We start from the raw sequence: 26,991 nt of genomic DNA on the forward strand, positions 1-26,991 counted from the left end.
TACATGGTGATGGGTGATTGGTTATAGGTGTTACAAAATCTTTAAAGAAGTGAATGTATATTATTTAAAGAAGTAATAAAGAATTTATTTTATATTCTTTAAAGAAGTAATGTATTTGTCAGCCTATTCAGTCAGCTTATATCCAAACATTTTTAAAGTTATTACTATTAAAAATATGGTGTGAAATGCATTTTTGCTGGCATGTGGCACGTCAATTGCTTTAAACAGTATAAATTCTGCAGATAATAAAGAATAATTATTGTATAATATAGTAATTTGAAGTTTGAGAACGCTTTTCATTACCATATTATCATTACGTTATTTATTATTTATGAAACCATTGATTTTTATATAGGGTCTGCCATAAATAGTGGATAATTCGTTAACTGGGGTTAGCCCTAACGTCCAGCTACAAAAATACATACTTTTATGTTAGGGTTAATATTTTTTTTTTTCAAAAAAAAATTCTTCTGCGACTAGTAATTTTCCCATAACTTACAAACTGAGGTATTTTTGTCCTTTTTTGTAATTTACTCAGAAATACTTGCACTATCTAAGAAAATTACTATTTTAGGAACTTTTTCAAAACCTATGAAAATTAGCATTATAAGTTATTTTTATATTTGTTTGTTACTTTTTGTCAAGTTTTAACCATTCATTGTAAAAAAATAATGTCCTGCACCATAATAGTCCTTAGTTTTTTGAACTTGCTCATTTGGTATAGTTTCTAAAAAGGTATAATAATTAGTACTTGATAAGCAAAATTACTTCGTTAACGGATTATCTGGTATTTATGACCGACCCTGTATATACTGTACCTTTATAAAGTGTAAATTACTGTATAAATATATTATGCAGCAGCCATTAGTATATTTACATAAGGTGTTTTCATGTGATTATTTTTTTTCCAAATTTGATTTTACTTTTTTATTTAATTGTTTGTGTTTTATGATATTAACTTGTTTTAACTAACTTTATTATCTCTGCACCGCCCAAACGGTTAACTTTGCATTAAGTTCGCCATTATACAAAAATGTATAAAAAGTTTTTAAATAAGTAAATATAAGGCTTATACACCAATCACGTCACTGTGGTGACAGATATCTTTCTAAGTGTTAAAACACTTCATATAATTATGTACGTGAAACGTTCCAATATATGGTGTCACCATATAAAGTGTATATGTGCACAAGTGCTTCGAATGTGCATATATTATCATTACACTTTATTATTCCACTTTGCTTGATAACAGAATCGTGCACACTTATAGAATGTGGAAAATACTAGGTATTACTTAGTAATCCAAATAAATTGATGCCATTCGTAGTCTACTCTTGTCATGTTTTCACGAGTTCCTATTTAGTGTCATTGATGGCTTCATCGTCATTTGAAATATAGTGCGCTCACTGATGAACTGAATGAATGAACACACGGCTCCTCTAAAGTTTTGTAATTGAACCTCTGGAAAGCGGCCTGCATTCGATGTGTTCCGACGACCTTGACAAGGACGTCTGTCCGCCTTGATGACAGATGTCTTACACTGCGTTTGCCGTTTCGTAGTCTTCAATCCAGAAATTTGAAGCTCCAACTTAGTCTTGAAATTTAGAAAGAATTTTTCTTCTGCTATAGGTCAAGTAAGGATTGATTTTAAGGACTTATTATATGAGGGATATCAAAATACTTTATATTTTTCTCCTCTTCAGCCAATGGACCTTAACTATGTCGTGATTCCACCTAATAAGGGGCATACTCACGCCGCGTCGACTGGTTCATAGTCGCCATTCGAGAAGCTTTCTGCCGTTGGGGCAGAACCATCGGTTGCACGGGCGATGTGCTCCGCTAACTGCCACTTCTGATGAGCAATTCTTCAAGCTCCGTTGGTGCTCTTGGTTCTTCTGCTGATTGTCATTTTTGATTCGATCTCACAGCAAAACTCCGACCATAGCCCTCTCCATTTCTCTCTGGGTGACTCGGAGCCTTCTTATATTTTGTACAACAGGGTAATAATTTTATTTCAAAAATTCTGCCAACAAAATGAATTACTTTATTTTAACTCATTCGATTTGTACAAAGTCGCAATATTGCGCTGAATGCATTGGTCAAATGTTTCCGTAAATACATTTGCATGGTCCTTCCCAGGACGATTGAAAGCAATAATTATTTTGATAATGAATCAAATATTTGTACAACGTGTACACGTGCTAAAGTAAATATTTATTAGGGTCATTGGGTTGCTGATAACACGCGTGGACGTCGGAATGTCCACACGTCGTTACTACTTCGTTTAAAATTAGGTTTCACCTTCCACTAATAGCATAAGCCATTATTGTTTTACGCACCGATATGCAAGTATATGATACTATCATAGCAGTAAAATATATCGTCTACAAAATCGAATATTATTAATTAAAATTTACTTGTTTAACATAGGTTAATTAGGTTCCAAAATACGTCGTATTATTAAGAGGCGTTTTAATATTATTAAAGTTAATAATTAAAATGTTTGAAAAAAGACAAACAATGCAAATATAGCAGTCTAAGATAAAAAAATCAGGAATATGAGTATGTAGTAGGCGACTTAGGGTTTAGTATTCACAAAACTACTGCGTTAGGAATTGTTTCAACATGAAGACTTGAATAAAGGTGAGATCATTCACTTTCACGATTCAAAAGTAAGTAAGACTTGATGAGATAGATATGCCAGACAGTAAAAATTAGTGAAAAATGGAACCAATAACCTTTGCTTTCCTACCTTTAAAATGTTAGAGCAATGTTTCCCGACGTGGGGCAAAGGGAAAGTGAACTCGACACGGGTTTAACTCTTTTGCTTTTAAGGGGGTGTAAGTGTAAAAGCAGATTATGGTTTCGCTATCACTAAATAGGAATTCATTTTAAAATGTGTCATTCCTAATAAGCTGTTAATTGACTATACTTTACGGAGAATTTTAAGGTTAATAATACGATTCGTGATTAGACCAAGTTTAGTCGAATTAATAATGTCATCACACCTTTAGTCATACTTCCATTTATTAGTCGAATTATTTTTATTTTCATATATCTTGTCATACCTTAAGACTGCAATATCATCATGTTTGTGATAATGATATGAATCGGTGACGGAAAATGTGATGGTTGAAGTATTGTTCATGTGTCCTTCCACATGGCGAACTTACCAAATACGAAGTACTATACACACAAAGCTCATTTGCGGAGACGATATGACATATAGTACGAAAGAATAAACTAAACATAAATAAATATTTTCCGTAAATCTATTCGATCTGCTGTAAAAGCAGTGAAGCAGTTCACTGCCTAAATATGACTTCGGCTGTTTATTTTTTTGACAGCTTGACAGTTTGATGTTTCCGACAAAGCAACTTAAAAGTTCAAGTTAAAAAGGAGATAAAAAATAAGAGAGATTAAAATGTGCTTAACCAAAAGCAATATTTTTCGATTTTGTGTTTAATATGGTGCAATCAAAATATTTGAAGTCCAACTTCTTCTTTAACGGTGGTCGGCAGTTTTGTGATCGTGTTCGGTGATTATATTTAGGTCTTTGGGTACAGTTGTAGCTCTCCATCTTATAAAAACCTGAGCAAAATATACCTGCCGCAGATCACTCTGAATCCGTCGCTAAAGGCTCATTCTGGTGGTGTGAGGAATGCGTGGTATAAACTCGTCCGACGTCTACGTCTTCGGCTTCGGGTGAGAGGTCCATATGTTATATCTCCGCAGCTTCCTGCGATATTACAACCAACGTTACTATCCCCTCTCAATTCTTTATAATTATTAATTGAAGTTAATGATTCCTGATAAATTAACTACGCTTGTACGAAAAATCTCTACAGCGATTTAACAAATCGAATCCTTGTTAATAAAACTAGATATCAACGCGATGCCATCTGCCATAGACTGTTTAATATAATAAAATTGTATACGTAACGTATAGACCGATTGTATTGTTTTGATAGCAGTTAGCACGTCCACGGGCAGGGCGGTCGGACGATAGCTCATTGTTCTTGCCGTCTACCAACTTGGATACGTTGTGATTCATCTAGTGCTATTCTAAAACCAATACAGTGTAGATAAAATTACACTAAGTACATCTGGTACGGGTGTATTTGTCGTATATCCCGTCAGATTTGCTAGTACTAGCAATGTATGTTACGTATTGAAGATGAGACTTGTTGGATACGTGGGAGAAACAATATACAATTCTTGCGGTTATAGCGATGATGTTTTTTAGGTCCAACTTTTTGTTAACGTGTTGTACTAGTAGAACTTACCGTTGCTTAGGAGATAAATATACTTAAAGATTAACTAGAAGAAGTCAGTGAAATAAATCGAATTAAATTTATGGTGAATGTATATGCGTTGGAAGTAGGAGAGATGTAAACGAGATATTAGGGGTAAACTTGTTAAAAATTTTGTCGTGTGAATTTAACTTATAAAAGCGACATTACTTTCCGGTCCCTCTAATATATTATTATATATAACAGCTAAATATTTCTATAACCAGCAGAAGTTTAAAGAACTTTCAGGTTATATCTGGAATGGGATTCCAAAGCAGAATTGGTTTTCCAAAGCAGCATGTTAGAAGAAAAGTCAGGTCTGAAAATGATCGCAAAGGCGTCAGCTCCGAGCACTGTAATTATTTTTTTTCTAATGCGATGGACTAGCCACTCGCACGGTTAATCCAAGCTACATCTCTGTTACACCATTTAATAGCCCGAACAGTGCCGAAGATATTTGTTGTTTTTTTAAGGTTTGATTTTAAGGCCCGACTACGACAAAAATAAAAATGCCGGAAATGACTGACATTATATATATTAACCGAATAAAGAATGTACGACTGTTGTGTTTTCGATGTATTAAATATGAAAAAGTAGTTATTTTTTTATGTACGATGGATTCTGTAGGTACTTAGTTTACTAACTCCTTGTCAATACACATATTAAGTTTGTTTTAACCGATTGTCATGCTATTAATAGATAATGATTTACGGTAGCAATGATTATTTTATACGAAAGTAAATTACAAAAGTCACAGAGCTTTCAAACAGCCCTCGTATTTTCACCACTATAGCACGTCATATTTCCGTCTAAAATTTACAAGAGTGGGGCATAAAAATTTGAGAGCATATCTATCTTATTTGGCCGTTCAAGAATTTTTTGAATACAGAGAAAAGTAAAAGTAAATATATCATGATATTTTAAAAGTTTTTAACTCGATTATTATATATTATAGGATCGTCTCGTTTTTAATGTACTTTCGACAAAAAGAAAACGCTTCATTGACAATTTTCTAATCCTATTATTAAAAAGTTAAGATATTTCGTGTACAGTAACTTAAAGTAAGCTCGACTCGTATGCAGCATCATATACTCTTACTTAACGCTCGCATCACAACGTGAAATAACTGTAACCTTTACGGTTCACTGCGTAATGATACGTTCACGTAATTTAACTGTTAATCTACGTCATTAGTCATTAGCTGGTACCACTACGTTACAATTGAGATCACTTCTTGAATCACTTCTTCTTCAAAAAGATAATATACCACAAAAGGCTTTAAGTTGGTTTCGGTTTTAAGTATAATATATTTTTGGATTTTATGTCACGGTTGTGAGTTGTATTTTGTCGAAACCAAAAGCGTGTTTAGTTTTCTCGAAGTAGGACAGTCACACTTAACTGATCAAAAGCCTAGCTATAGTATTCAAACAATTTTTTTTCAATAATATAACCTAAAAGTAGTCTATAGAAGACACTACGTTTTATATGTTAATATTTAATGTACTTTGATATTTAGGACTAAATAATTGGCATAGGCAAAGTATGCAAGAATCCAATTTTTTACACATAAACGACGACATAAACATAAACTTGTAATTTATGTAATTTCTAAAATAGTCTAATGTCTTATTGTTGGATATTGCATAGCATACGTGAAACTTATTATGTATCTTGTAAGATACTATTTACCGGTTAAACCCTTCTTACATAAAAATATAAAAATTTGAGTTAATTGCTTGCGTTGCTGTGGAACGACTCGCTTCACAATCAAAGTTTTCAAAACACACCGGGTCCATGATATCCTAGAGTGTGACATATAAGATAATAATATGAAATGAAACGTAAATAAGTTTAGTCAAATTAGCACTGCATTCGTCCTTGCCGCGACTGTTACGTGTGCTTCCATGAGTCAGCCTCCGCGCAATGATTAAGATGCTCGCTTAGTAAATACGTATTACCGATAAGCATACGAGTCACTTCCTATGTGTTAGCTTAACTAAATTATGTTTAAATACTGACACATTAGAACATGATGTCGTTGCGGTGATCGTTGGATTGTATTGTGAGGTCTCACTTCGAATCCATACCAAAAGAATGCTTGATTAGAAATCCAAAGCTAAAAAAAAATTGACAGCTGAACCGCGCCTTTTATGCCATCATCGAGTGCCAATATTTAAAAATATCTAAAGAATTTTAGGTATAACAAAAAGGAAACTGGTGATAGTTATTAAGAAATTTCAAGTAATTACGTTGACTACTGGACATAGGTTCCTTGTTGAAATATCGAAAATACGCAGTATGCGAAAAGCTAAAGCTGTTTTTTAATCTTTCAGCTTAACTTACGATTGAGGGTTGTGAATTCGATTCCGATCGATGCAATTTAATTGAATTACATAACATTGTACAATCATGAAGAAAAAGGATTTGGGGAAAATACAAATCTTGAATCTCTGTCAAATTTCCGAACATAATACAACCTACTCAAGATTTCCTTAGAAAAGAGCGTGAACAAAATCGTGGAAAAATACTCGTGGCATATAATAAATTTGGAGACATTCTTTACAACTTTTAAAAATTGTGTAAGATGAAAAACTTTAAATATTTTTCCAAAAAGCCGTACTAAAGAAGTAATATTCAAAACCATATATATAAGTATACATACATATTTATAAAACGAAAACATATCATTTCAATAAAAAAATATCGCGTGCAGGCAAAATTAAACTCGTAAGTACAAAACGTATAAAAATACAAATTGAATTTAGGAGCAAAAATCAGTTTTGTAACTATTCAACGCTACCTAATAACAAACGTGCCAAAAATCCTATCCACAGATCTGACTTAGATATGCAGATGTCTAGAATAACTATTAGGCTGTAAGAACTTCCTATTCCCCTAATAGTATTTTGCTGCTGTATAGATAAGTTTCTTTCAGCACTGTCAAAATTAGTGTCAGGACAAAAAACGTGTAAAAAAGGGTATATTTATTCTTGCTGTTGAACCGCATTATTTTAACATCATGCAATAAAAGCCTATTTATAAAAAAATTGGGTTTATAACGCTCTAGAAACGTGACCTTGATTATGTCAAGTAGTTAGAGCATGATTGTTTTGTTATAAGCTAAACTATAACATTAACCTGCCTTACATAGACACATTGATTAATATACACTGTGGTTAAATTAGAATAAAAACGTTCAGGCAATTTATTGAACGTATGTGAAAAAATAACACAATTTGCCTGTATATGTATATACAAGAAAATGACTGCTCAATCAGAAGGCGTTTTCCTTATACCGGAAATTGCGACTGAACGGCAGCGCTCGTCATTTCCGTGGCGTCCGTCTTTATGTAACTACGGATGTGAAGGCTCTATACACACGTATCTCCTATGTAACCTGAGTTTTTTTAATAACTTCGCATGCGGGCTTACGACAACATTGTAATATTATGGTACTCGGTGGGCGCTGTTGCCCATCTTCTGGACATTCAAGTGGAAGGTAATATTCGTTTATTCAACATTAGAACTTTTGTTGATCGTCGACTTATTATTTATTTTGATTTTTAATCTATATTATCTTTGACTCTACTGCTGCTTAACACGGTGTTATAGTTGGGGAGAATAAGCAGAAAGAAAATCCACTACAACACATCTTTTAATACAGATTTATATGTATATAATTTATAGCCTAAATCAGAGTTCCCCAAACTTTTTTGTGTCGTAGACCCCATGCCATTATTTTCCGTGTTGGGCAGACCCCCTATTTACCTGATATTGATTTCCTGTAAATTTCTAACTGTAGTGAAGTTTAGTGTTAAAAACTTAAAGTAAAAACACGTAAATTTATACACTTATTAATTGAATTTAAATTAAAACTACTCAAAATAAAATTTTGTATCTGTTAAGTAAATAGGTACTATCAGTGTATGTGTTGAGATCCACTATCGTGGACTCCTATTTTCATTTCATGGACTCCCAAATTTTTTTTTGCTGACGTAGACCCCTTGCAGATTGTCATAGACCCCTAGAGGTCGATATAGACCACTTTGGGAATCACTGCCTAAATGAAATCAAAATAATCAGGCAACATCACTGACAAGGAATCGTTTGTGGGCAGTGACAATCCAATATAATTAAAAGCATTAAGTGTCAAATAGTTAAGATTGTATTTCGGGATAAGAACCCGCTATCTACTATCGTCATCTACCGTCCTTAGCCTAGCTTATATTATAATTATTGTTGATTCTAAACAAAGATGATTTCGCAACCACCGGATTTTTCTACTATATATTTGACGCACAAGCTTCTTTTACAGATAAAGTATTGTCAAAATAAATAAAATGTTTTGAATTGACGAAGCGAATTGCAATACTTAGTACATTAAGGTTAATTATTTCGGATTTAAACTAAAACATAATAAAACTTTCAGGTTCATATTTTGGACAAAGCTTGACCGTATTCGCTTCACGAATGCAAAAGGATATGTTAAAGCCGAAAGCTGTCTATATTTAGACGGAGCGAAAGAGAGGGAGATGGGAACTTCGCAGATGATATCTCTGTGCGTCTCATTTTATTAACATGAGGCACATCGATATTTTGGACATATATATAGAGCAACTTGCTTTGATTTTTTTTTGTATATTATGAACTCTTATTGAGCAGGACGTTTACATTGCATAATATATTATATATATAGATACATTTGCTTATATTTGAAAAATAATCTATGAGCACAATAAAATACGATTGATTTCACTAGTTATGCTACGAGCTATACGACGTCAAAACTCTCATTTACAGTCTTTTGTAAATTAAAAACGACCACCTATGCATTAGTATCAACATTTTATAACCCTTGCAATATACATATGTTTATATGTATATATTTTGCTATGCTCACGCTCTTCAGATACTGATTCGTGATTTATCGAGCTGGTTTCCGTAATCAAAGCTCAAAGCAAGTTTTGCTCATTTGACGTTGTCTGCTTATTCCGATTATTTAGCTACTAAGCCAATTTTTTTCACGGCGTGGATAGGCTCCCACTAGTTTGACTGACGACATATTGAAGATCGCTGGATGCTGGAAGCGCAGGACCGGCATCGTGGTGATGATTTTTGGGGAAAGACCTATGTCATACTAGTACGTGTTCATCGCCTGATATGATGATGAATGAATGAAACCCTTTATTTGCCAATAAGAATAACATCTATTTACAAATTTAATTGAAGTATACATAAAGAAAATATATTTCTTGGAGAGGCCTATGCTTTGCAGTGGGCGTTCGACGGGTGAAACGAAGAATGAAGGGCCAATTTTAAATTCAGTATTAGCAAAGAAACATTTCATCGTATAGTTGTAACTCACATTTGCACTTTTAATTCAGTTTAGTGTTAGGCATTTGATTTGGCACACGACGAAACATTTAGGAAAATATGGAGTAGGTTTCTGACTACTAAAGATGTTTCCGGTACTAAACCCTGAGTGTATTGTTTAATCGTTTTGTTAATCGAAACAGTCAAGAACAAGGCGGTAGACGCTGTTATATTAAGCAGGGTATGTTCTAAACGCTAGCTTCTAATCAGTGAATAGTTTTAATTAACGAAATGGGCGCAGTGAAGCGCAGAGGGGGATAGACGAGAATAGAACATAAAGTAGACGGTGACTGACGCCCGAGAGGATAACGTAATCATCTTTGATCGGAATACGTGGAATTATTTTTGATACTTTACGTTGTAAGACATCATAACGTTGATATGCCTTTTTAAAGTATGTATTGGTATTTATCGGAATGCTACATAAATATGTAACTTGTATTAGTAACATATCAAAACATTTAAATACATGCACCTCCTATATAGTTTAACATCGACTTTTAATTAAATTTATGAGGAAATTATTATGATAACTACACACAACATACAATTAATACGAGACTCAAAAATTAAAAGCCAATCCATACAAAGAATAAGAATAGCGGTCAACAGTCACCTAAATTACTTAAAATTTACGAAATTTTATTTAAAAATTTCAAAATCACGTAGGCATGTCTATATTAATTAATTTACAAGCTGATTGGTGTACAGTTGTCAACATAAAGCCTTAAAGGTTTTACACCTATTTCCAACCACTCCGTATAAAGTGATCACTTTGAAATATGTTACATTACTTTTTATTTCTATTGGTACGCGAGAGGCAAATAAGTTGTGGCAATACAGTCTATTGCGACAGATAGTAAACATTAATTAACTTTAAAATGCAGTAATCAGAATTTTGGAAACGCTTTTTATTTTTAACAACAAATGAGAGAACTGTGTATTTTCCCGTTTAAAGTTTTTACACTTGTCACCAACCATCCTGTATACGTTTCACATAATTTTCAACGATTTGTTAGATATACATATTGATTATGCTTTTTCATTACGTCATCTGGTATCTACCTTAAATAGATGTGATTAGTTTTTATCAATTTTTAGCACTCGTTATTCTGACTCATAACATGCGAGACATCGAATTGATCGCGGTGTGAATTGAATTATTTATTCGATGATGTTATTTCACGTGATCATAAGTAATAGTTTAAAAATAAAATGACTTTCACTTTTCTTAGTCTATTCTTTTTTTAAAAATAAACTTAGATGTAATCCTGACGATTCTTAATTTCTTTTTTGTTCTAATTTAAAAAAAAATGTAATTAAATTCATTATTTATTTCACTTTAGAGTTTTAAAAAAAGTATCTTTTTTCTATTTTCGTCTGCTTACGATTCGCCCTCGGAATTCGTTCGTGCATTGCAATAAATACTATTTTCGTGTCTCTTCAGTCTCGAGAAAGCTGTAGTGTACTGTCGGGTGATGTTTACGTCTTTGTATTATAACAGTCTAATATTTTTCATCGAATACAGCAAGGTTACACCCGAAGATAATAACTTTTTATTTATCTATATAAGATATATTTTGTAGATGTTTAAAATGTTATTTCCTTTGCAGTATTTATATATATTTATTATAATATTACCGTACAATGTTTTTATACAATTAGAATTAGAAACGCAAAATTATTTCTTATTAACTTTTATAACCCGTGATCATACTATATTATACTAAAAATTACGTATACCAATAATAATGTTTTAAAATAAATAAATGCCATAACTTATTTATATATCTAAATCTAACTGAGCCAATGCTTGGTGTGATGAATTTTCAAAAGCCAGTGGGAATATACCAAAATCGCCACGCTTGGATGACGGATTAGCGATTGCAGTGCGGTATTATGGTACGCATAGGATGCTTCTGCACTTCCTCTGGAAACTTATTTGTGAGCTGTGGCAATCCCATATAAATATTGTACAAAGTGTGAATGATATGAGATTGTATCACGAGAATTCAACCTGTGACCTTTGAACGCAAGTCAAGTCCTCTACCGCTGGACTACCACTACTTGGGTCTATTACGTAAACGTGGACTAAACTCAATTGATTGTATCTCGGCTTATTTTACTTAAATAGTCACAAAGTTTCAAGGGCTTTACAAAATTCACGGTCACGGGTTACATACTTGTATAATTCTGAGTAGGTTAATTAATTCAGAATAGGTAATTTGATTTATATTACCTATATCGCACTCAATTAACAGGTGTACGCCTCGTTTCTATCTTTAAAATATGATGTGAAAATAAAATTTTGATTAATACTTGAAAATGTGTCCGGTCAAACTGCAATAGAAATTAGGTTTTTGATAATTTTTTATCATATTTAAGAAAAATCTCTAAATGTTTCTTATTCCTAAAGTTTATACTCTACCTTTAAACAAGAACCAAGAAATTACGATAAAAAGTAATTCGTTGTTTAATAAGATTTATCCAAAATTATATAAAAGTATTAACCTAAATATTTACATACGAAAAATTATATTCATAAATAACATCGCCACTCGTATAATCCGCATCAAGTTTTCGTTCCCTGCCAAATTCAGTAGTTATTGATTTTAAAGTACACGTGGTGTCCACTTCCCCGCAAAAAATCAAAGACAAACAATAAAGCGAGATACGTTTTCAGTACTAACGACCAAGGTCAGCAGTTTGGAACAAAACACTAAAGGACGTCCTCCTCGGTACACGTTTGGGCCTCGTTACCTCGCGCGGGCCCTCCGGCGACACGCTTTCTCGCCTCAACTCAAGTGTCGGCTTACTATGGCCGTCACGTACGTACAGACGGATATACATACGAGGAACTCGCGAACTGGCCGCGTGTTTGATTACGTGCTTCCTTGTCCGATCCCGTCAGTCTCGACATAGTGCAGCCCTCTATAACAATAAATATCAGTAGACTGACGTACAAATAAACTGCACGTCACTATTATGTTGATTATGATCAGATATTTTCTGTTTTATAGCACCGTTTTATTCTTGTACTTAAAATTATGTTTACATTTTCAGTTTTAATATTTAATTGCCAAAACAAATTTAAAATTCACGTGTGGTTTTGTGTTGTTAGCCTGAGAATAATCACCTTTCTTGCAAAGATGAAGATACAAGTAATGTGTGATTTATCCTTTTCGCGCGCCCTTGAATGATTGCCCAGGTAGACCAAGCTGAGGTACTCTCGTGGACCTTGAGCCTGGTCACTTCATGGATCGTCAGTCAATGTGATCTAAAAGCTCGACGGCCTCTTAATCCAAATACATGGTAGTAAGTAACGGCTGAGGATCCCGAAGGAGCAAAAGGTCTCTTTAAAAGAAGTTAGGGTCTATTGCGCCCTGCCGCCTCGAACTTGAGGCATCTGTAAATACATATATAAATACCTTTTAATCAGCACAGAAAGTCCTGCCCAAAAAATAAAGCCCGGTGTAGACTGCTATACTTTTCACCTATATTCCAGCTTATTGGTGTAGTAAACAACCACAATTTATCCTTTTTTTAGTTTAAGTTTATAATGATAATAAATAATTTTGGTTATTTACTTTTTTCTATCAGGTTGTTTTTTAATATTGCAAGCCAAAGATAATAGTAAATACTTAATTGCATTGATCGGTACGTAACATTTACCATTAGGTAAAGATTTATTATATGTTTTGTAAAGCGAGTAATCAATATTATAAAACGAATCTTAATTCATTAATTTTTGATGGCATTAATTGATTAGCACTTCTCACCTCTTTTTTTACTATAGTAATATCTGACAATTATTTTCATATATTAAAATAAACGGTACTACTGTATATGACATAGGCGCTTTCTATTAGTTGTCCGTACAGGTGTACTTAAACTGAGGTGTGTTCAAATCTATAAAATTACACGACTCCTTTTGCTATTGGCATGATGAGGAAAAGATAGGATGGTATGGAAAAGGCTCGTCATTGATTCCGTCAATGTGTTTCAAGAGACGACCTTCAGTAGTTAAGAAACGGTTAGGAAGTTAAGTATATAGCCTTATTATGTGAAGATGATCACAAATCTATTCAATCAAATAGTTAGAAATGTTACTTGTGCGTCACGCATTCTTGACCGCGCCCTTACGTTTAGTGCAGACTGTTCATACTCGTCTGAGTCATCGACAAGTGAAAAACAAACCTGTCAATGTAGGAACATAGATATTTTATCGTATCGTTATCTGGTCTGTTTGCGATAACGCATCGTCGATAAGTAAATTCACTTTGAATTGTATTGTTATACATTACGAGAATTCAAGTCCTATTTTAATATCTGCGATAGGCAATCAATGTCTCTTTAATATTAATAATAGTATTATGACATCTATACAAGTAAATATAATTGGAGTGTCCGTTTGTAATATTAACATAACCGCATTACATGCATATGAATATATATACGGTACATATATCAAAATTACATATATTTTAATTTTTGTCTGTCTGGCTGTTTCCGAAAAATCTCTGAAATTGCTGGACTGATTTTGACGGCCTTATACTAACAGGTAGCTGAAGTAATAAGTAGTAATTTGGCTATTTTTATTTCTAAAAACAATCTAAAACGATTTTTTTTTAAATTCCACTTGAACGAAGACGTAGGCTAAGCTAGTTGTTAAAATATTTTTAGTAATATCACTAGAATTACTTATTTGATTTGTTTTAGACGAGTGTTTTTTGTTCTATCGGTAAAGTGACCACCCTAAGCATCGGGTCCTTAGGGTGGTCACTTTTCTGAAAATTAACTGGCTATAAAACATTATTTTAGTACGAAGGATAAAACTTTTATTTTGTTACGAATTCGTCTATTCGTGTTGCTGTTTTTAATATTACCTGTCAGGACAGAGATTAAAAATAAAATGCCACTTGTACTTAAAAAATGTGTTTATTGACGCCACCGAGATAACAAAGAGCCACAGAAGTATACTGGTTATTTGTGGACAGTTCTGTGACTATGTGAACATTAGACTAACTCCACGAACTTTATATTATAAACTCCTCGAACATCCTCAGTATTCACGCCACGAACTACTTCACTCCAAGCGACTTAGTGGCCCTGAGAGGTCAGAAGAATGACTCCTTAAATACGGTTCGACGCTGGATGGGGAGGTGAAGTAAAGAAACAAAGCCACATGAAGGACGAGCCTTTATTGTGGTCTATACTTTATTTCATCTTTCCGCTTGCCAGCTACAGTGAAAGGTGCAAATAAAGAAAGAAGCGCGCAATAGAGCCTGCATAACTTCATTGCCTTAATTACTCCAACTGCGATCTTTTTCGATATCACACCGTCAGCCCCGACTGGTTCGTTTGTGGAACTCGTACCGACAGTCTCTTTTGTATTTAATGGAATCAGGCGTTACCTTGTGGATGTCCATCCTAAGTGAGAAAGGGACCAATATTTAGCCACTTCCGCAAATGCAGTGGTAGTCGTGCAACAAAATGCACCGCCCGCCAGCCCGCTGATAAATGCGTATGCGGCAAACAATGCGAATCACACAACTGCCACTGCCAAATTACTCAACACGTGTTTCACCCCTCCACGGGGCATCTACAGGAGTTATGTTACACCGATTAGTGCCAAACACAGAGTCCTCTTTTGTGAGAGGTCTCTTTTGTGTTGGAGATTTGAGCGGACCTCACATAAATCGGTCTTGCGTTGCCCGTTTTCAGTGACCTTTCGCCACCTTAACTATATCCTCGTTCCACCTGGTAGTCAAATAATTTTTGTAAATAATAATTGCCCAATATGTTGTTAGACGTAAAACTGTCAACGACTCAGCTAATTTGGTTTAATTATTTTTTTCATATTTTCATTATTTTGCAGTGCCAAACTCCCATGAATTTTAAAATGTCAAATCTGGTGCATGGGGCATATTTTTAGCTTTGTAAAATAGGTTATGATATTAACCATTTATTATTTCAAGTACAGTGTTTTTCGAACCGAAACGTAGCGGCAAACCTGCAAACATGAACATCGTTAAAGCAAGAATTAGAGCCAGACGATTGACAATAGATTGTTTCTTATATGGCAAGATAAGTGCGTTACGCGAAACTAGAAAAGCAAGTAATTTAAGTATTGTGTTATTTTATTATATCATATCGCATGTTTACAATTATATAAAAAAATAGGACTTGAATAGTCCTTTATAAAAAATTGTTTTAATAGAATTGAACTCTACAAAAAATCTTTATTTACTCTACAAACAACTGATATAAACGGGGACAGATAAAATGAATAACCCCTTATATTACACCTGTTGGGTTTCGAAGCCTATAGTAAGAATTAACGATTGCTTTATAGGTACCTAAGGTACTTGAAATTAGAATTTAATTATACTTAATCTTTTAGCCATTGGAACTATCTTTTACATATAAGTTACACGAAGTTCTCTATTTTATTTGGCAAGATTATGCTTTAGAGAATACAAGGATATTCCTTTAATGTCCTAGGAAAACTTCACTTCCAATTGTATAAAAGTCTACTTAGTATTCCGGTTTATCATATAAAATCATTTTTGTTCACACATCTATGTCGTTACATTATATAATAGATTCGGCCTTAAGAAAGATCATAGGGTAATTGAAAGGCATTTGGGGAACAATTTAGGCAAATGATTATGTAACATGTATGTAGATAATGCGTCGTTTAATTGAAAGTTATACAGATGCTTTACAAATCTATTTCGTCAAACCCAGAAATGTACGAAATTCGGGTTTTTATTAATTTTTTGTCTACGCACAAGAAAAAACTTATCATATAGAGAGAAATCAAATTGCAAGGGAAATAGTAAAAACGTCACTCTAAATCGGCAAATTAAACGGCCACTTTGGAATATGTTTTTTTTGCACTGCGACAGGCCAAGGACTATTGACAGTGCGAATTCACAGGCGAATTTAATGAAATGGTTTTTCTATATATGTTTGTAGTTGGGATTCCATTTCTTCCTTCGTAACTAAGTCATGGATTTAACCATGGTTACAACGCTTTCAATCTCAAACCGGGGTAAGCAGATGCGGTGGCGGCGCGACGTGAGATGAATCAGCGAACGGTGTGACGTCTGAGCAGAATTAATGAGTTAATGGATGCTATCGGTGACTCACTGCACTGCACCTGATCTCCTTGATGTTGATTACACGTGTAACATAACAAATAATTTAAATATAATTTTAATTTTTTCTGTAACCCATTAATTTATTGACTATGATTCCCATACTATGCAAGCCTATATCGGCGTCACGTGAAATCATTCACAGGTATTTTTAACGATAATCATTCAATATTTTATGAGAAAACCTAATGAGATCATGTTATATGAATAAAAACAATTAGTGTTCAGAGTATATTGGAACGATAGCAGTGTTATCTTAATCGAATTATAATACTAGGCTAGACTAAGAGGTATCGATTTAATAATTATAATAAAAGCTATATACGTTACTTGTCTAATTATATATTTGTGAATATAAGTCTATTTGGCACTTACATGGCCTTTTCTGCTAATAAACAGTTTTAGCAATGTACACAAATATATAAGTTTCTGTCAGCTTATTAAGCTACACCTATGAAGTTATTTTATAGGTACAAAAGTTTATCGGATAATAATTTTGTTTATAATCAAATTGCAGCAAAATCGTGATCAAATATACGCATTTTTAAAAGTCAGATATACTTTTATGTTCGAGTTAAATATACATAATCTTCTATGTGGCAGTCGGTCGGAGCGACTTGTATAGCTTTTATATTTCAAGACTCTTAATGTTACAGAATGTTGTAAACAAAAAGATTATATTTCGGAGGTGCCAGTTTCCAGCGACCTCGTGTAGAGCGTGTCCATATTTTTAGTTTCGATGTACTAAAATCATGAGGAATTATATGCACCCTTTGAAAGCCAAGTAAGGGTATATACCTATAACATCCATTTCTTCTCCGGGCCATTATTTATCATCAGCATTACTTATTATATTTAAATTAGCTTCTAATCGATTACTTTAGTCTATAACGAACCTAACGTCAATGTACACGTGCGTTAATAACAGCACAAATGCACCTTAATGTTCCAAAATTGTTTTGCTATAGTTGTTTTAAGAAAAACAGAAAAACAAATGTTAAACTTTGGTATCGTAATAATACATACTTTACCACCTCTTACAGGAGCAATATCTTTCTCCAGCCTTTTTAACACAAGGCTGCTTGGTTTTGCTACTCTCCTAAAGTTTACTTTAGTTTTTTTTTTTACAAGGAGAATCTCTTATGTTAATACCTCCGAAAGGTACCGCTTAGGTTCCTTAACAGAGAATAATATGAATATGTCTAAAAATAATTGTCGTATCACTGTATAAAAATTATAATATCTGTGGTTCACACAGGTGTGAAACGTAAAGAGGTTACTTCCCCGTCGTCACGGGTCGTCGAGAGGCCGTGTCGGATGCAACTGCGAAGTCTGTTGTCGGGTAGAGCGCTCGCGGGCACCGTTATACGCCCGCAGTTAGTTCCGTTCCTTGTACAAAGTTACCTAGCTAAATTGATTTCTGATGTTTGTTCTTTGTGTCATTTGTATAGGTAACGCAATAAAATGTGCAAAACGATGCAATGCAGAAAAAAAATTAAATAAACTTTGGTTTGATATTACATAAAAGAAAGGTTAATGTTCGAATGTGAAAATACGAATCCTAAAGTTCTTAAAAGAACGTTCGGTGTTACAAGGCAAAGAAGAAGACAAGCTATCTTGTGAATGATCTTCAACAAGATGTACATATTACATCAAAACTGTCACTAAAACTCAGTAAACACTCTCTCTTCGCCAAACACAGAGTTCAATAGTGATTTATAGTCAGAGCAGCGGAGTCATCCGTAACCGACTATAGCATGCACGACGACAGAGAAAGAGATTATTGCCACAGTACAGATGGCAGCTAGTGCCTTAAGGTTCTGGACTGGAGACCACAGACTAGCAAAGGCAGCGTGTGACGACCTCCCACTGACAGACAACCTTGTTAATGGCGTTGGAAGACGCTAGGTGCAGGACGCATCTAACTGAATCTTATGAAAATATGCAGCAGGTTCATCTCCAGCATTGGACGTCCTATTTCTGTAGTGATGATATTTATTACTTTAGATAGGTTGTAGAGTACTAGTATAACTTGACGTGATCTTACATTTCTCTATTGTAACGTTCTGGTCGTTTTTATTAAAAAAACAACCATACCAATAATATATTATTTAATTATTTATATATATTTACTGTTATTCTTACCGGAGAAATTAATATAAATAGAATAGAATCAAATAAAGCTGCCATACATGGCTACAAGAGTTCTAAAAGTTATCCCTAATGTGAGAAGTGCTTATAAACTTTGTAGGGATTTTTTCCGATCACTTCAATTTGGGATTACTACGCATTGAAATTATTAATAGTTTTCTCTCTGTCTCTGCAGACTTTATACTGCCAGAAGTTATTGGCCTGTCGTATTTTAATAGCAAAAATAAATTTAAATAACCTTCAGAGTGATATCTTTACACAGTGTGATTCGAAAGATGTGTAAAGATTTTTAACATTTTAGTAACCAATCAACCTATATACATTTTGCATGTCCCCTAAAAATGTGTGACGCAGAGATGTGGCTGAATTAATTCTAGAAATAAACAGATGTAGATTTTTAAATGACACAGTTATTTATCGGTTCTGCCGTAAAAGTAAGAACCTCGGAGTCCATTGAAAGCGAGTCCAATTTTCCTTCTATCTGGCTACTCAAATAAGGTGTTGCAGTCAGACCGCATCACACGGCAGCACCGATGATCTTGAACTACAAACCGGCCGGCGGAGTGACGTCATGCTTACCGAACGAAACCTGTTTGCAGGATTGTATCGGCTAACTATTATTCAAGCTTTTATTTATCTTTGTCAACATTACTTATGTTCATAAAGTTTGTATTAGGGGAACCGGAAAGTAATGTCGCTTTTTTAAATTAAATTCACACGACTGCGTTTTTAACAAGTTTTTATTTTTAATCAACAATATATTCACCTTTGTTATTAAAAACCTTTTGCCATCTAGTAAACAACGCTTTTCAACTATGTAATAAGCAATTAAATATTGACATGCGCAGAAACGACATTATGTTCTGGTCCCCCTAATATTTCATTCAAAGTTTGTTCATGCTAGGTATTTTATAAAAGCTAAAAGTTTCTCAGCAACTACTGCAAGCGATGGACAATTATGAAGTTTGATTCATAGTAACTTTTGTTAAGTAACAAGTACCAAAGGTTTAGTATCTTTTAGGTCTATGATGTGGAATTATTAAAACTGTTTGAGTACTGCAGAAATATTTTTTAATAATTATCCTCCGAGTGACACATGTACCGCATACCATAATACCACACTGCGATCGCCAAAGCACCTCCCAAGTGTGGCGATTATAGTATATCTTACCGTAGATATCTTTTCCTTATCTGGCTTTCTATAAGCTGTAACGATTACCTGATAGAGCTCGCGTTGTATTTATTTGTCAACAAAGCAGATACTACGAGATAAATAAACAGGGTTACTGGTTATAGGTGTAAAAGCTTGAAGGTGAAGTACATTTATCTACAAAATTTGTTTACACGAATTTCGAATCACTTTATGAAATGTATTAATTTTTTTTTTCTTTTGGAATGGGACAGGCCAGTAACTTCTGGCAACACAAAGTATGCAGGAACAGATAGTATACAATAATTAATTTCAACATGTAGTAATTCGAATTTCGAAAGCTCTTTCTTGCAATATAATTAATACATTATTCATATATTCTCTAAACAATTGATTTTGGGTATGGTGTATCATACATTTATTTACATTCTCTCCTCTTATAAACAAGCGTGGAATAAAACCAAGGAGGCAGATTATAACGCTGTTCAATTTATTTTTTATTCCTTTCGTTTCGAATGTTTTGCGGCGGTCATGTACACTGGTGGGAAAAGCAATAGTCGGTAAAATAGACCGCTTTATAATTATTTGTCTTTCAAACAATACATATCTGGAACAATATAATCGCATAAATCTGGGAACTCTTCATTTCGATATAGACTTTGTTGGGATTATTACGTTTTAAACTAAATGATTTTTATTATCTTAATTCTATACTTATCTAATCTATATAAAAATTATGTAAATATATGTAAGTGCTTGTGATGGTATGTTAAAAAGCTCATTATTGGATGTTATAGAACTACATATTACAAAATGTTTAGTTATAACTATGCGATAGAATTCGTTAATCAATAAAACGTGTCTTGAAAATTTTATTATGAGGATTCGACACGATGTTCGTGCAACAAAAAAATATCCTTTATGAACGTTATAAAGGCGGCAACGTGCGCCAAAAAATTGTAAAGGCTTTCGGGGTTAGTGACCTGCGGGGCTCGTCGCGGATTGCATGTCAGCGCAGTACGAGGTATCGACTAAATTCATGTCATGAGTTATGTAAAATGTACACAATGGTTCTATAACAAAAAGAAAAAAAATGCAGGACGATCCATCATTTACATAATTACTGTTTATGTATTTTATTGATTATATTACACACAAACGCATCGGATAGTTTACTGCGTACTGTATATAAGTAAAAAAAACTTGAGGAATATCTTCTATTAGAAGAAGATACGGGCAGCGCAAGAGCGGTCATTCTGGCCTTGTTAAAAATACAATAAAATACACATAAAATGTAAAATATACTAATGTAACCTAAGTACATACTAAAATAAGGATCTTTGTTTTTACAAGCAACGCTTCATTGTTTAATTGTTAAATCAGAAAAGGTTTCTTATTAATATTTATAATAATATTAGTAATGTTTAGTATTTTCTTACGTTAGTTGTTAGTATTGTTAATAATTTCTTTTTCTTTGATTTGTACCACTCTTGGGGTGTAGGCCTCCTCCAGCATATTCCATGCATTCCTATCTTTTGCCTTGTTTTCGAAGTTCCTTCCTGCCTTTCATCTTTCCATCTTTTGTATGGCCAATCGACTTTTCTTTTGCCAATAGAAACTTTACATTTCGTTGACAGCAGTGCCCACCTTTTATCTTTACAGCGTCGTGAAGTAAGGTAAATGCGTCTTATATCCAGCTATCTGATTTTTGAGCTCTTATGTCGAGTATTGTCCTCTCCATTAGATCTTTGCATAATCTTAATTCTGCGTTTCACTTTATGGTTAATAGTCCATGTTTGAGTACCACAGACTAGGAATCGCACTTATCAAATACAATATTGTTTACGTTTATGTTGTATTTTCCGCTTAAAATTTTTTCATTGTGAAGATCTTCCTTCCAGCTATGTTAATACGTCTTTCCAACCCGTCTTCTTCGTTTTTGTGAATAATATTTGTATTCACAGGTATATATAGTATGATGCTACTTGAAAGTTACTATTGCGCTGTAGTATTAGTGTACAGGCGTTACTACATTTAGACTTCGCGTCAAGTATATCTAAATTGTTACCACGCAAAGTTATTATATTAGAACCAACATTGTATTGTTGGATTTGTTGTTATTATACATACAAAAAAAGTAAATAGTGGAGGATTTTAGGAAGGACAGGGAATCTTCTTTTACCTCTTTTAAGTCCTGGGAGATTTTTATGCCTCACTGGCTACTTCGACTTATCAAAGTCTTGACTTGTCGTAGTCTAATAAAAAAGTTAATAAAACATTTTTCAAGTCATCACTTTTTCTTTTTTAGTTTATGAATGAAGTGTTACGGACAATAATAAGTTTTCAATTTTGTTTTGTAATAACGATTATCTGTGTAAATTTTCATTGTAATGTATACATGTGACACTTTTCTACAGCAAATTGTTATATTCCAGGTTCCAACACAACAAGATCTACACGTATATCGGCGAGGTGCTGGTATCGGTGAACCCATACAAGACCCTGGACATTTACAATGCGCAGCACATGGCACAGTACCGCGGCCGGGAGATGTTCGAGGTGCCGCCTCATGTGTACGCAGTGGCCGATGCCTGTCAGAGGGTCCTGAGACAGCAGGTAAGATTAGTTTTAATTTGTTCACAGTATAAGTAGTCACATTGAAATTTATACAATTTGTACTTCTGTTTTTGAAACGTGAACCTAATAAAAAGTAGATTCAATGCTTTAGAAATTACATGTGTCGTACATTAGATTTGTGATATTTATTTGTATGACATTAAGAGTATAAAGATAATGTCATGTTAATTCATTTTGCATCGATGATCAATATAATCATTATCATCACGTCAGGCGATAGCCGCCCAAGGCATAGGCCTCTCCCAAAGATCGCACGATGATCAGTCTTGCGATGCTCGCAACATACGACAGTATAAAAATCATGCTTGCTAGATTATTTATCCATTTTTACATCTTTTGACTCTAGAGATCAGTAAACAATCGATAATTCGTAGAGTTAGACACAATTTTTTTATTTATGGCAGACGTAAATGCTATACCAAGATCTTGTATTTAAAAACGTGAGCTGCACATTAGATAAATTCTCGTTTGTTAGCTTTTTCTTTTTCTTTGTCGCGTGGTGTTGGTACAGTAGCCTTACGCCATCTCTTTCCCACCCAGACGTGGTTCACGCTAAAATCTTATGTTGATTCCGTGAAAGACATTCACTTGATTCGTCGATCGTAAAGTTCCACTAACTCTACTCTGGAATAGATTCTTTACCTAGGAATAATTAAGGAGTTTAGGTAATTTAAACAAAAAATGAGCGTTTTATGCAGTAATGTACCTACCTCGTACTCTCGTACCAGTATTTACCTCGGTGATATGATAATTAATATGACAGAGAAATAATTTTGGTAGCGTTATTAAAAAGAGATGTGATGTAAGCTTTGCGGATATAACATACATCGCAACGACCTTTTGATACAAAACAGTTTCGCTGAATCTTTTAAAATTCAACTGGTAGCGTAGAAAGGATTTGAGAGAACGCCACCGCGGTTCACGCGGCAACTTCCTTTTTTTTGATATCGGTACGTTGTTATTTATACTGACTAAAAAGACTCGTATAAATAAAAATGTAAATAATAATATTCGTTTAAAATTACTATTACAGTGAGAGTGCTTTTACTTACCGTAAATGCTAATACAGATACTAAATGAATTTCTCTGACTACCAGATTAAAAATATTTTTGAAGGTGATCATAGAAACAAACCCGATGGAGTTTGTAGTGGGTTTGTGTTTAAAATTAAAAGGTGCTATGTCAGGGAGACTATTGATTTTCGTCGTTGTCGTTTCAGTCCTTTACGTCCACTGCAAGATATCGGTAGGAAGACATACCATAATTGCCACGCTTTTTAAGTGAGACACAGATGACGCTGTCCATCTGAAAATTGGGTTTTGTTGTAGTGGTAGTGGTAAATTTTATATCATTGTATTTCGCGAGTTGAACCCGCGACTTACAATCGTAAGTCTCGGTCCTCTACCGCAGGGCTACCACTGCTCGTTCGATTCTAGATTTTATGAAAATGGGCTTTTACAAAATTATTTTCATAATGTACATAAATGATTTTTATAAAGAGATTACACATTGATGTATAAGATTAATATGACGTCAAATCATTAAATCTTAGATATAATGATTAGCGGTAGTGATTACTGTATTGATTTAGGAATAATGAGCGACCCTGAAATATACTGTTGTTACCTGAAAAGTATATTGTAGATAATTTCCATGTCTAATAGTATAAAGGATGTTTGGTTATAGACATAAAATGTATTAAGAAGTGAATGCATAGCACATTTGCTGTCAATTGATTATCATTCTATTTGATCTTCTCCAAATATAAATTATTTCTGAAATAAATGATAATGTTATGATAATATAGTTACAAACAGTTTTCAAAATTGGTTATATACCTATTTTTAAAAACTCCATTAAAATATATATATATATATATATATAACATACTACAGAGTAATCACTTTATGCACAGCGATTGGAAATAGGTGTAAAATTTGTCAAGCTTCTTGCTGACAAATGAGCTATGAAAGTATACTTATATGGATGTATAATATATGTATATATATGACCTATAGCCCTCTAAAGATTTTACAACTATGAACAATCAGGAATGTGGTATAATATATAAGATCTTTTAGTCACTGCGTTAATATATTTTTAGCAAAGACAATTTGTTTCGCCCATATAGCTAGTAATATCCAATTATATTTTAGGCTAATCGGACATCGCCTAAACTCTAGTACGACGTAAATTCTGTAACAAACCTTATTGTTTACATTCACCGGGTATTTTGTTATTGAAAATATCGATTCAGTTTTCCTCAGTTTGGATTGTTTTGATATACCGAACGTATCAGTTAATGTTATGTAATCTATTGTAACCTAACATTACGTATGAAGTTTACATAAATATACGCATTCATGTAGTAATTTAGACATGTTAATTTTGTATAAGCCGTCTCCATATTTTCCTAGCTGAAAATTATTTCAGGTAAATATAATTCGATATGTTCTCTAGTGGTGAAGACGTGCCGGTTGACGCGGCGATGGTAAGCTCTTCACTAAGTGGACCGTCGACATAGTTAAGTAACTGGATAAGGCCAATGCAAGTCTTGGTGATCGTAGCGATTTTTGGAGGTGCACTATACCCTGCAGAGGCGTTCATCGACTAAAAGGAACAAGGAGAATCCGAAATCTGTTTATAAATTTTATACATTAGGCATGTTTATATACAGAGCGAAAGCTTGAGAGCTTTTTAGTTAACAAATGAGTTTAAAAAGCTTTTACATCTATAATCATCTGGTATAGTTTTAGTTCGTACTGGCATATTGCATCAATCAAAATATCTCGGTATTATCGGTTAGTTATGTATTTTGAACTGCGAATACTAGTTTCATTGATGGAAGCATACATCTCGTTTGTCGGTTTGTATGTACAAATATTTAATTCGAATTCTGCTTGTAATTTTTCGTAAAAAAATAAATGGTGTGAATACAACATGCGTAGAAAAATCATTGTTTTTTATGTAATACAAAATAAAATTGTTCTAGTGCATTCGAAAGGTTAAAGTCACTAATATTTTACTATTAATATTATTGCATGCGATAAAGATTATATAGTTGGTAATATCGGTTCTCTAAAGCCAAATATATACATAAAAATATAATCGTATGTATGTTACAGAAAATTAAATATTCATGTTAAATATGTATCAGTAATAAGAAATGTAACTTTTACATTTCGAATGTATTAGTGTCGACTTCACGAGTATCGTATATTCCTGCGGTTTGATATCCAATACGTGCTTAACAACGTACCACGCAATAGTTTAACGTATTAAGGTAATGTGGAACATTGTGAAATGTCTATAAATTTTTGTTTATTATTATAAGTTGCTTAAGGCTCATCGCCCACGACTTTTTTTAAGAGGTGCAGCTCAAAGTGGACGCTAGCCGTGTGCCTACATAACCATGATTATGATTCAGTAATAGCATAAAAATACTTGCGATCGCTACAGTTGTAAGATGGACTCCGTTAAAGGAACGTTATTAGTCACGTTGTCTTTAGTGCTGCTTTTGCGTGAGCAGTCGAATCGTGAACAATGATAGGACAGTTAATGTTGAGAGATTCCTGAGTAGACATCATGTGACGAAATTTAAAATACTCCTTCATTGATGCTCGGAGCTCCACTCAAACGTACCCTCTCTCATTTCTTTCATAAGCGCGGTGCAGTAGCGTGCTGGCATCGCTGATGTGGCGCGTTGTAAAAGCGACTAACACCTGTTAGTAGCATTGGTAGTGAGTTTAGTACAAATGCGATAGCATCGCTGAAAAAATTCGCCGTAGACGAGGTACCTAAACATAAATATATCGTCCAATGTGTTGGTAATGTTAAAACTCGAGAATTTAATTTTATCCATAAAGCTAGAGGAAGGTTACGAAGGGGAGAAATATATTCAACACTTATGCTCCTAGCTGTTCAACGTTTGATATTTAAGAAGATTATGTATTAGAAAGTGATAAAACATAAAATATCGTATACCATAGAGAATCATATATACTACTACAAATAGTAATAATATATAATATAGAAAAAGGGAGTAGAAAATACATGAATATAATTCCCCCAGTTTTCTGCAATCGGACATTAAGACACACAGATTTCCGTTATCTATAGAATTGAAATCCCTTCAACCTTTCAGTACTAAGCGTTTTGCAACTCCTTTTTAATGCGAACAGCCAAGGAATGGAACTACCTATCGACGTCATTATTATATCTTCTA

At 33.7% G+C, this 26,991-nt stretch overlaps 1 protein-coding gene across 1 annotated transcript in view; it reads left to right on the forward strand.

Annotated features, from left to right (window-relative positions):
• Positions 1–26,991, forward strand: part of Myo31DF (Unconventional myosin ID) — a 72,114-nt gene that overhangs the window by 22,052 nt on the left and 23,071 nt on the right. The window contains exon 2 of the mRNA XM_068777094.1: positions 22,565–22,745. Coding sequence (XP_068633195.1) covers positions 22,565–22,745 — 181 coding nt within the window. The remainder of the gene's footprint in view (positions 1–22,564; positions 22,746–26,991) is intronic.

This window comes from Battus philenor, unplaced genomic scaffold, assembly GCF_028537555.1.
Source record: "Battus philenor isolate CCGP_79_NKW_IND1 unplaced genomic scaffold, ilBatPhil1.0.hap1 SCAF_13, whole genome shotgun sequence".
Taxonomy (NCBI): Eukaryota; Metazoa; Arthropoda; class Insecta; order Lepidoptera; family Papilionidae; genus Battus; species Battus philenor.